The 12,276-nt window shown below is 42.1% G+C and overlaps 1 protein-coding gene across 3 annotated transcripts in view; it reads right to left on the bottom strand.

Annotated features, from left to right (window-relative positions):
• Positions 1–661: 661 nt before the first annotated feature.
• The window catches only part of KDM4B (lysine demethylase 4B), a 93,321-nt gene continuing 81,706 nt past the window's right edge, over positions 662–12,276 (bottom strand). For all 3 annotated transcript variants that reach the window (XM_040591485.1, XM_040591484.1, XM_040591483.1), the window contains 5 exons: positions 9,674–9,859; positions 9,355–9,519; positions 8,497–8,616; positions 5,578–5,670; positions 662–3,671 (listed from right to left, as the gene is read on the bottom strand). In XM_040591485.1, the coding sequence (XP_040447419.1) occupies positions 3,489–3,671; positions 5,578–5,670; positions 8,497–8,616; positions 9,355–9,519; positions 9,674–9,859 (747 nt within the window). In that variant the 3' untranslated portion in view covers positions 662–3,488. The remainder of the gene's footprint in view (positions 3,672–5,577; positions 5,671–8,496; positions 8,617–9,354; positions 9,520–9,673; positions 9,860–12,276) is intronic.

The raw sequence follows: 12,276 nt of genomic DNA on the forward strand, positions 1-12,276 counted from the left end.
CAAAGGTAAGGTTTGCGTGGGTGTAAATTCCAACAGACTTCGTATCAGCACCTTCTTCCCACTAGTATAATTCCTCAGGTTATCTCAAGAAAAACTATTAAGCTGCAAAAGACTGGAGGTTGGAGTTTTCTTTCACATAATCTGCAGCATTAGCCTCATATTGCACCAATTGGAGAGAAATTTGGAGAAAAGTATCAGGGTCAGGGCTCAGGATGGGAAATGAAGGTGTTAAATGAAGGTTCAGGAAGATGCTATTTTAAGAGGTTCAATGTCAGCGCAACCTCCAAGGGCTAGAAAGAAAGGCTACTGGAAGGCTACACAGCAGACTCCAAAAAGGAAGCAGCAAACTGGTGATGTAAAAGATAAAGGATTTAAAAACCACCTCTGACTACTTAGCAACCATGGTTCTCATGGACAAGCCAGCTAGAGCAAATCCTGGACCTCGGACAAAATGGCATCGCAAGCTTGGTTCTTGATTTTGGGAAGCAGTGCAAGGACAGACCTCCTGCATGGTTAAACAGAAAGGAAGGAAAAGACCACGTTCTTCATCAGCCTCAGTTTTATCGGTCAGCTTTACCCATCAGATCTGGGAGCCACCTTCTCCTGCAGTACAGAAGACTTTAAACTTAGAAATGAAGAGACTCCAGTCCCCCAAAAAGTGTAATTCTGAAGTGCTCAACAGCCTTTAATTCATTATGAACCTAGAGGCAGAAGAAAAAAATATGCAAAAAATACATCACATCCTCAAACTAGTGGGAGAAAAAAAAAAATCATTATTTTTATAGCACATAATCAGACACTTACAAATATACTTCACTGGAAGAAGGGTAGGAATGTGCATTTCCTGTTTCCTTTTCAATAGTCTGATGCACAGAGGCTGTCAATATGGTCATTATAGATAATCTGCACAAGTCATTCCTAAACCAAAAAGAGGGATTTCAAAAGAAACAAAAAGGAAGAACCCTTGCAACAAGGAAGGGCATTCCACAGTTCCAGGTTCACGTTTAAACATAACTCAGCATCTGAATATGGGGGGAGGAAACACACTTTGTTTTTACAATATAAATAAAATTTTGAAAAGGTACTACATATGAATACAGCAATGGTGCTATTTCAGTCAGGACTTCAACATGCAGAGGAAATTCCCCATTGCTCACAACCACTCATCCCACCCCCCCTTCCCCTCCCACCTCCAAAAAAAAAATCCTCTGCTGTTTAAATTCTCTTTCAATTGTTTTGAATATTTCTCTTGTGGCCTGGCAACACTCTTACTCTTTTATACAAGCAAGTTTTCCACTAAATCATGTCTTAACCAACAAGAGACAGATATGTAGGAGTAACAACCGACGCTTTTAAGAACCTTGCCAATTTTTAAAACTTTTATTAGTCTCAGTTTGTTTTTATTCTTGGAGACATCTACTGAAAATGTCAAAAACTCAGAAATAAAAAAAAAAACCTGTTTCAAACGTCTTACAAACACGCACGCGTGCACACGCGCACAGACACCACACACAAACAAAATAACCCGTAGCAGAGGCAGTAAGAAATCAAGGGAACTCCAAGTCTCTCAAGGGAGAGCAAAATCCAAAATAATAATAATAAAAAAAATTAAAAAATTGCTTTATTCTATCTCCACTCCTTCACTAGGACAGTTTAAAACCCATCAAGTCTCTTAAGATGCTAATCTACCATCTGCTAGCCCACAAATCCTTCCCACTTATTCCCTTAAAGATCCAGCTATAGTGTTGCTTAAAAACCTCTCCACGGAACAATGACCACCTTGCAAAGGGGCTTTTAAATTAAAAAAAAAAAAAAGAAAAAAAAGAATATTGTCTCTTTCTGTCCAGTAATTTCAGGGAATTAAGTGGAAAAGATTGCTGTGCAGCATGCTGGACAGCTCTGCTGCTGGCGGGCCAAGGCAGGTGAGTGGTACCCGGTGCCCTTGCCTCCCCTTCACCCAGACACTGGGAGCCGTGGCCCCTTCCCAGCTCTGCACTAGGGCTGCCTTTTTCTTTCCCTCTGAATTGATAGAGGTCCTCCAGAGAGAGGGGAAGACTTTCCAGTGACTTCAGCAGGGTTTTGGATCAGGCTTTTTTACGAAACACTGCTCCATAACAGCTCTTCAACCGGAGGTGATTTTCAAGTGTTCAAGTGGGAGCTGCCCACTCAATACTTCAGGATTTGTTTTTGCTTTCAACGTTCATTCAATTCTTAGTGAACTGAGTCCAATCAAAGGAAGGGCTTGCATTCTTCTTCCCCATGAATAACTCAAAGGCTCAGTCTTTACTTAAGTAAAGGATGTCACAACAATCAAAGATGTTTGGGGAATTTCTTCTTTAATAAGATAAAAGAAAAACATACAAAACACCTCCCAGGCTTCTGTCATGGAATGATTCTCACAACTGTAAGGAGCACAACTCAAAAAAAAAAAAAAAAAAAAAAAAAAGAGACAAAGAAAAGAAAAAGGTTCCTATGGGAGACATGCCTACCAGAGAGCTAGAGCAACCCCTTGACGCTCTAGTCTGCAGTGGGGAAGCGGGATGGCTCATAAAGGAACTAACACAAGAAGCAGCAACAAAACACTTGCCAAAACCGGAGTGGCATAATGTAACTGAAAGCCATGCTGATTTTTAACTAGAAAGCAACTGTGATGGCAAAAGATGGGGAAGGAAGATGACAAGAATGACCAAAACCTGGCCATTTCTTCCCTAAGTCCCTTCCTGGTGACATGGCAGAAATGCACACATCTATCATATGTCTGTAAGAGAACTAACGGTAAGAAACATCCCAGCTATGAAATATTTCTTTCCCCATCTTCCCCAGCTTACAAAGAAGATAGTGTTTCTTTACAAAAAAGAACCCAGAACCTTCCAGGACATCTGGTCTTGCTCTCTCTCTCCCCACTGTAATACTAGTCACATTTCATTTGGGGGTGAAAGGGGAGGAGGATTTTATTTATTTTCTGTTTTAAAGCCATAATCTAGAAAAATTTTTTGTGGAAACTTTTGTTTTCCTATTTTTGTTTGCTTTTTTTTTTTTAATAATGCTCATTTATAGAAAACTTCACAAAGGTGACGTCTATGTACAGAAAACACAATTCCAAAGGCTGCTTCAGTAGTCAATGTAATAGCACCTTTAAAGACAAAAGTTTGACATATTTTAAAAAGTCATCTTGTTATACTTTAACCCTTTCCAAGCCTCGTAACAAGGAGCCCGTCACAAAGTACATTAGTACAAACTCTTCCAAAGTCTCTGTGTGAAATGCTGTCTGAAGGTTTTTTCAAGGTCCCTACTCTACTGGTCAGCAACATCTGGCAAAGTGGAGGTAGCGTGCAGCCAGACGGGATTTCCTTGCCGTCCAAACCAAGAGCAGATGAAAGAAATTCACAGCAGGCTACTGCACAAGGCTGGTCTTCAACAGTTTCCCCGTTATTTTATTTTTCCATAGGCTTGAAAAGGGTTAATTGAATATTTTTAATCAATTCTGGTTAAAACATGTTGCTCTGAGTTCCTGGCTGGTACTGTGTCTGCAACAGGCTCTCCATAAAGGCCAAGTAATCTGGGTTTTGTCCGTATTCTTCAGGATTTCTTGAATTCCCCAGCCGGGGACGCTTGGCTCTCACTTCATCTCCCGAAAATACATCTTCCTGAGGGGCCCCAGTGCTGAGGGACTGCGGGAGACATGAAAGTACAATCATTAGAGGCACAGCAGGAAAACAGGCAGACACACAGGTGCAGACGATGGAGCATGCCTGCGTAACGACAGCAGGCGTAGCAAGTGAACAATTTGGTTCACAGCATTTCTGTAGAAAAAGAGAACCCTGAAACATGCAAAGCACACAGCTGGAATTAAAAATTCTGGGCTCCTGAAACCAAACTGGAAAGAGAAACCCTCACGTTGCCTTCTTTCTGTTTCAGAATATCCTTCACTTCAGCTCCTGCCTCGTCAATTCTCTGTTTACTCCTATCCTCCTCCGCCTCTTCAGGTTGTTCATTCCCAGTAGAAGGCAGAGAGGAAAATGGGGCTTCCCTAACGTGTTTAAAAAACAAAGACCCAGAGGAAGCACGTGGGCATCACTGTACTGACAACCGGCTTCTGTTCGTCCTGCTCTTAAACCCTCAAATGAGATGTGTTTCTGGGTAGAAATTATCATCTCCTATCGCTTTGTTCCTCCTTCTGCTGTACTGCATTAAAGCCCCGTGAGCATCACTTCCCACAGAGCACAGTCAAACACTTCTGGCAGCCGAAAGGACACGAGAGAAGCCTGAGTTTCAAACTGACTCAAGACTTCCTGTTCACTCTCCAGCTCACATTCCGTTCTCTGGAACTGTTCTAAAGCCCGATGTCTCCGCTGCAGAGAGTATGTTCTTTCCAAATCCTGTACTTCAGGGCTCCAACAGGTTGTCTCTATTATTAGACAAGCTTAAATAAACTGGAATATTGTGCACATCTTGGAAATTAGTTCTACAGTGCTGCTTTGCCACCAGAAGTCTTTCAAGGATAACAAGGTAAATTATTATTAACCTCTAAAAATCTATGCCATGAGGTCTTACTGATACGAACAACCTTAAACAAGACGGAGAAGCCACTCAGAGCGACATTACAGGAAGCATTTTACACAAGTGGTTTTTGGGTAGAACATTTCATGCATAAGTAAACAAGTTTCCTCTAAATTGTCATCAGTTCTTCCACAGAACTGCCTGTCACCAGGCCACTTTTGACGATGTGCATCTTGCACTCCTGCTAGCGGCCATGGATTCACAGGTTCAGTGAACTACACCAGTAGTTAACTCGGCACAGCAATTCCTACCATCTCAAGGGAAGGTTGGTGCAGCCTCTTTTTGTCTTGTAAAAGAGACAGAAGCCCAGAACCTTATCACAGGTTAACTTTGTGGATCCGTCCCTATCCTGCAGTGGCTGACGTGACAAACATTTGGAATGAAGAAGAAAACTGTATATTCTGGATTTGCATAGAAACCAGTCTCACCATTTGTTTAAATGGGGTAACTTCAAAGGTTAGAACACCGGGTTTGAAAACACCCAGCAAGTCTGGAACCAAAAAAGCTATGAAATAAATTCCTCCTATTATATGTGCTCAGTAATCCCATTGTATGCAGCTAAAGACAGCCGATTAAGAGCTTTATAGATAAGACCTATGTTCTAAATCTCCTATTTGCTGAGAAACGGGGGTTCAGCCCCCGTCGCTTATCGGTTCTCCAGAAACCACTCGGCTGTAGACCGATTCACCTCACTTCTGATGAAAGGCAGTATTCAGGCAGAATGGCAGTCCACATAACTAAATTCATACGGTGTAAAATGATATGAACATAATCTTTTAACCAGAGAAACCAAAAATCAGATCTGAACACGTGAAAGGGGAAAATCATTTAAATGCTTCTCAAGCATGTACCTCAAGGATTTCTTCTACTCTGCGTATTTTGTGAAAGACAAGTGGTTTTGCAGCCACAGAAACTGGAGGCTGCATTCACCTAATGTCTAAACAATATGCTAAGGAAATGTGAATGAGTATCGCAAGCCACAGCTATTTTTACAGGTTTTGTTCCTTTGATACCCACCAGGCGAGACTTCACTCTCTTGGGAAGCTCTTCCTCCAAGGTATAAATATCACCACGCTTTACCATTAGTTGAGAACCATCTTCAAACTCAACCTGCAGAGTAGGCAGAAGATGAAATAAGAACTTGGCTTCGACACAGTACTTGAACAGTCCGTTCCCAGACTATGCCACACACAGTCGTTTCATGGGAATACCAAGGAAGCATCAGGGCCCAGCTCCCACGGATGATCCCCTGTTCTCTGCACTGCACATCTCTAGGATTGCCGTAGAATGAGCATCCCTAAGCTGTGTTAAGGATGCTGAACCCAAAAAGCGCCAGTTTCAGTGCTGCTCAGACACCCCGGTCTTATCCAGCCCAAGTGGCTTCATTCAAGTGCTGCTACGGATCCTAAAATGTCTACATTCCAGCTGGACCAGCACCTCTGCTCCCCGCTCCCAGCCAGAGCACTAAAGATTTCCACTGATTTTTGATTCAAATCCTGAAAAAAGAAGCTTTTCACTTACAATAAAAGGCAGCCCTGTATTCAGGCCAATATGGTAATAATAATTCCTTTCATCTTAAACAAAGCATTTTCACACGTCAGAGGGAAACGACTCCAGCTACTAAAATACACTTGTATTTTAACAAGCAGAAATAAGTCAGCCAGGTACAACAAATGGTGGTAACTCCTCATGTCCAACCGTTTTTGCTAAGCGCTGATTATATCATTAATTATGCATCACGTGTTACAGGAAAGTTTATTTATGGAAACGTGCATATAGAAATGTTAAAACTATTGAAAGTTTTTAAGAGATTCTCATTTCCTTTGCTCAAGAGTTATTACGCCTTTCAGGATAATGCAGGACATAAGCCACAGGTCAACGCAGGGTGTCAGCTTCAGACTGGGTAAATTCAGAAGGAAGAAAGCATCTGTGCTCTGAACTCCTCCTCGTGTGCTGCCCAGGTCTTGCTGCTCATCAGTTAAGTGAGCTCAGCGATGCCTGCTGAGGTCCCTTAACTGAGCAGATACATCAGCTGCAAGAGCTACACAGGTGGGAGAACAGGCTTGGAAAGATGAGCCCTGCTGAGGTGGTTTAAGATGCTACTGGTCCCGTTTACTCTGTGGTTTTACAGAGCACCGCTACCGTAACTGAGTCAGGAGGGAACACGAATTACAAAGTTTAACAGGGGAGGCACAAGCAGTTGCCATCTGCCATTTCCAATACACAAGCACAACTTCCAGTAGAAGCACAGGACTTGCAACTGAGGGTAGTGCCATCTCAACTACCACTGACTGGATTTTGTTTAAGTTCCAAATTATGGGTATGGGTTAGACCCCTGTTATGAACACACCTTAGAGCAAGTTACAAGACAGTCATTTGGGCTTAATTGTAAAAAAAAAAAAAAACAAACCACATATCTCATCTGAGCACACAAAGTACAGACTTAAAGAGATGTGAACTGGGAAGCCACTGCAAAATGTTTAACATGCCAAAGCTAATCCATGCCTTCCTCCTATGAACACACTTATTTCGTAACAAAACTGTGTTTATAAATATAATCCTATTCCAAATCAGATAAAAGATATGCACCATAAGCACTGAATAAGTATCTACATAGGGAACCAATGTGGAAAGCCATTCAGGCTATTTCCCCCACGGAGAAGAGCTTTACTTACAGGTAACTGCTTGATTTGAAAAACACAGGCGACTCATGCATATTTTTCTGTCATCTGGCACTATCAGCGGAATAGCCTATTTCAAATTATTGTGCCTTAGAGAAATCAATGACAATTTCCTATACTGTGATTAAACTGGAAAGCATGCATAACAATAGATCTTTATGGAACTATATGTTGTACTTTATTCATAACCACAGTCACCTCAGATCACACCTTCTCTGAAGCAGTTAACATCCATTATAAGCACCAAAAAGACTGTTAACTGACAAGGTGGATCATTGTGCTCTTCACACAGATATGCAACGCTCTGTGCAGAAAGGACAGAAACCAGAACTCCATTCCAAACAAATATAAGATAAGGGACTTCCTCTCCCTTTTGTCCAGAGGCATCAATCTCTTAAAAATAACAATTACTTGCAAATTTCAGCGTATTTTTCAAAAGGATGTACATAAAGTATACTTTCCAAATCACTGTTATTTTCAACTTCTTGGTACCATTTAAAAAGGATTTAATCAAATGAATGTACTGCATTTTATAGAATTTTCTTTACTGAAATACTAACACAGTGTACCAGGTTAAATCTTCCTTTAGTGACTATTACAACCTTCCACAAACAAGAATCTTGTATGTGGAACAAATTCAAAGACAAAAAAATACTGTCTGCTGTTTTTCTCACCTTAAAACCAGAGATGGTGAGAGCGTATGACTGAAGGTTCCCAGTTCCTCACACAAGAGCATCAGGACATTATTCCCATATGATGATGATGCTCCACAAAGTACCCTCCCACAACCAGAGGATTATTCCCACCCTGAAGTAGTCTCCTGACCCATTGTTTCCCTTGCTTCCTCTCAAAGCATCTAGGAAAGTTGTAATTACGGAGTTATCAACTCATGGGGAGCTACAGATGACAAGCTCAGCTCCAGCCACAGGACAGCCGCCAGAGAACAGTTCAAATGGGTCACTTCTGACCCGAGTCACATCTGAGCTATAATGAAATGGGCAAATTTATTTTATATCTTAAAAGCAGGTACAGTCTAGACATATGCCTGTCCCCACGTCCACATTCTGTGACAGAAAACCTTTACCCTGATCCTATTTTAACACTGTATTTCTCTCTAGACTACCAGCACTATTAATTTCAGAAGGCAAATTCTCCCTTCCTGACCAGAGCAAATATTCAACACTAGTGAGCTATACAATTCGAGCAACAATCAGACATGTTGACATGAAGTCTGTGGGTACTCTTCCATACTCACCTGGTAAATCTGACTGATCTGGGCTGCAATAAACTTGGCCTTATAGATGATTCCATCTGTCCACTGCAGTTGAACCAACTCACCCTCTGGAGGGGGTCCCATTTGGATGCAGTCTCTGCTCTGAAGACACAGAGTGAAAGAGGTCAGACAGCCCACACACACCAACAAAGCTCAACAAGCAGGTAAAGAGGTGTGTTAAAGCCACTGCTCAAGGCACTTGCTACGTAATGCTGTAATTAAGTAAAAGGGAGTTTCTGCACTTCTGATTAACTGCAGTTATCTCAAACAAAACCATTCACCCACGAGAGGCCAGAAACACCTGCTTTTGGTGAGAGTACTCAGTTCTAGGAAGTTTCTTATTACAAACCCCAAAAGATCAGAGCTCCTGTATCAACAAAAGCAAGGGGGGTGACCTGCTCTGCTTCACTGGTGCATCAGTGGCACAATCAGGAAGAGAATTCATGAGCTGACAAGCCAGTCTCTTCTAGGCATTCCTTCTATTAAGCGAATCCCTATTTTGAACCAAAAGTGCTTACAGACAATCCACTTCCCCCATGAATCTCACTTGTCAGTTGAAAAATAGATTATTCAACCACAAAACAAAGAGGATGCAACTTAAAACAAACACCGCTTTCTGTTAAGCCATCTGCACACAGCAAAATCACATCTTTGTAAAGGAACAAAAAAAGAATGAAATATCATAAACAAGAGTAACAAAGAGCAGCATGAGCTTTTCTATGCAAGCAGCAACTTCTAAGTTTTACTTTGCTGCCCCGCCCCAAAGCGCACAGAAGAGGAATGCATGCATGACACTGCGCTGATCTGTAAGGGTAACAGTCTCCACAGAGGGCTGCTTACAATAATGCTTTCTGGGTACACGTTGTCACTGTATGAGCCATCGTCAAAGTTCACTTCATAGAAAGTCTGTGTTGTCATGCCAATAACTTTACATCTGTAGTAGAGTCCATTCCGGTTCTTTGTGATCACGGTCTGTCCAAGGGTCACTTCCCTTCGAAACTGAATCTGTGCATAGAGAAAGGGGAATAACTTGCAATTTTCAACCGTAAAAGCTGCGTCGAAAATATAGGTGCAGACAGACTGCTCTACAAAAAAACCCGCCAACAAATAACAAACCAAACTAAACCAAAAAACCCCAACCCAAACCCAAGACACGTACATTCTGGTTAGCTGCTTTGTGTTTGAAGCAAGTGATGGACACAACATAGGGCCAGTCATCTGGCTCCATGGGCACGCCGGCTGCGTGCGCGCAGGTCACGTGGAAGGACGTGGAGCAGTGCTCATAGGAGCACTGGATGCAGGCACCAGACACTTTCTTCATCCGTTTCCGACAGTACACGCATTTCTGAAAAGAAACACAGGTCAGTGTTACGTGGGCAGTTGACAGCAGCTTAACGCCTGTCGTAGGGCACCGTGTTATGTGACGTGGTAGAGAAGTCTGTATCGTTCGTGTCTGGGGCCCAGAAGCCACAGCCACAAACAGTGATGTTTGCCGCTGAGAGGTCAAGTCCAACGCTTCCAGAATTGCCTGCATACACTTGCCTACAGTCACTCCTAAGCCAAGAAACTCCGGCAGATACCAACTTCTCATTCCCTCAAACGTGGCCAGGAGGTCAGCGCTCCGGCACCACACTGGACAGCGGAGCAGCCCGAAATCCGGGCTGAGCCTGTCGGCGGGAGGGCCGAAGGGAAGGGAGGGCGCAGCAGGCACACAGGCACCCCTGACAGCAGAGAACTGCTGCAGCTCAGTACTCATCCTCCTTAGGTACACAAAACGTACCTGCGTTAATTCAAACAGCAGCTGGATCTTCACAGCTACGCTGATAGAAAATAACGTTTTCATTTTTTGAAGGAACAGAACACAGAATAACTGTGCAATAATTTGTTCTATTATATTTAATGGAACATTATACCTATTAGATCTAATAGAATATAATTTTATACAGCGGAACAAAGATATTGCATGTTTATTTCACACGCGTAAACATATCAACCGTAGCTTTTAAATTGGTATCCATGTCTGACTAGCTATTTTAGATCATTCAGTCACTGTTTTGCAAAGAAAAGAAATACAAACATTGTACCAGACACCAGAATTACAGGGAAAAAGAGGTATGAAATCTTTCAGTATTTTTTAAAACTCACTGTCTGCAAAGCAGACCCAGTTATCAGGCTGCTCTAATCAGGCAGCACTTAGGGGGAAAGGTAGGTCATCAACTTAAGATGTGTGACTACTTTAAAGAAAGAAATCTAAATTTTTTTCAAAGCTAAAAATCATAAGCCTTATGGCACTGTAGCTTTAGGTGTCAGTGGGAAACGAGAGACATCTCCTCATTCCCTAACAGCACCAAAGTCTTGTTTCCAGCCCCTCTGAAATACAGAAGACCAGATTTTGGGAATAAAAATCTGAAGGAATTAGAAAGAAAAGAGAAAAAGAAAGAAATTGTGCAAGTTGGATTCTTGCATAATGTTTCCAGGGAGCTATTTGGAAACACCATTTCAGCTTTTAACGTCTTAAGTCTAGGGAATCTGTCACTGATTGATGGCAGCATCTTTACCTTATCCGAGGCTTGGACAAGGCAAATCAGGGAAAAATTAATATCACGCACGAGACGAACATGCATTTTATTTGTTAGCATGAACAGCTCACATAAATAAAATCCTGAGAGATTCTTATATGCTCATGAATGACTATACAGCTATGTAATTTATTTATTAGAAAGAAATAATTTCCACGTATAAGGAGGGCCAGAGGAAAGCAGTAGTTTTTAGTGCCCATTTCCAGATGACCACCTCCAACGCACACCAACCAGCTCACTCCAGCCACTGCCCTTTCCCAATCCATCCATCCTCTAAACACATATGTCCTGCAAATGTGCTACAACACACGAATGACGGATTCTTCTTCCCTCTACAGCATCTGATGTTAAACAGAGCCTTTCCTCCCCTCGTTCACTCTTCAGGGCCTCTCATTTACCTCACTCCCATTAAAACGCTGCTCAAAAGTACGCAACATCACAGAACACATGACCTAAATTTTCAGATCCGTATAAATTACTCCATCCCACGGGACTAGAAACGCAACATAAGCTGCATAAGATCACACAATAAGCCAACACAACCCCCAGAAGTATAAATTCACTCTGCTTCTAGATGTGGGGCGATCTTAAAAGCATACCCGCAAAAATACGAAGAGGGGTACCATATTATAAACTATCCAGTAAATGCAAAAAAAGAATTGCCACATTTCAATGTTAGGTTTTATTTGTGTTATCATAGCTAAGAGGCAGGGCCCCACTGTGCTAGCTACAATGCGTTGCCAAGACAAATAAAAGACCAGTCCTTCTCCAAAAAGTATTTCTCTTCCTTGAAAGCAAAACGTGCAAAAGGGAGACACGTTCTTCACTATTTCTGCGCAACACCACCCCTCCTAACCAGGGTCTGCCCCACATGTATATGAAATCAGTCAATTTCACTTCCTGTGAATTAACTGAAGTCAGTATGTTTACACCAAAGATTAATTTGGCCTTTTTGCTTAAACTAACAAAAGCCAGGAAATTCAAAGCCAGAGCCTCAGTGCTGCCAGAACGTGGGGTTTAGTGTTTAATAAGCTATGCCTTTATCGCTCTGTAAACCATGTTCCAAAGCTAGATAAGCACCACAGCAAAGTGCACAGCAGGAACACGGCGCTGAAAGCAAGTCAATAGCAATGAGATCTCATTATTAAACTGTCAATACCTAATTCTCCCACCAGCAGGGACA

Source organism: Falco naumanni, chromosome 4 (genome assembly GCF_017639655.2).
Source record: "Falco naumanni isolate bFalNau1 chromosome 4, bFalNau1.pat, whole genome shotgun sequence".
In the NCBI taxonomy this organism is placed as follows: Eukaryota; Metazoa; Chordata; class Aves; order Falconiformes; family Falconidae; genus Falco; species Falco naumanni.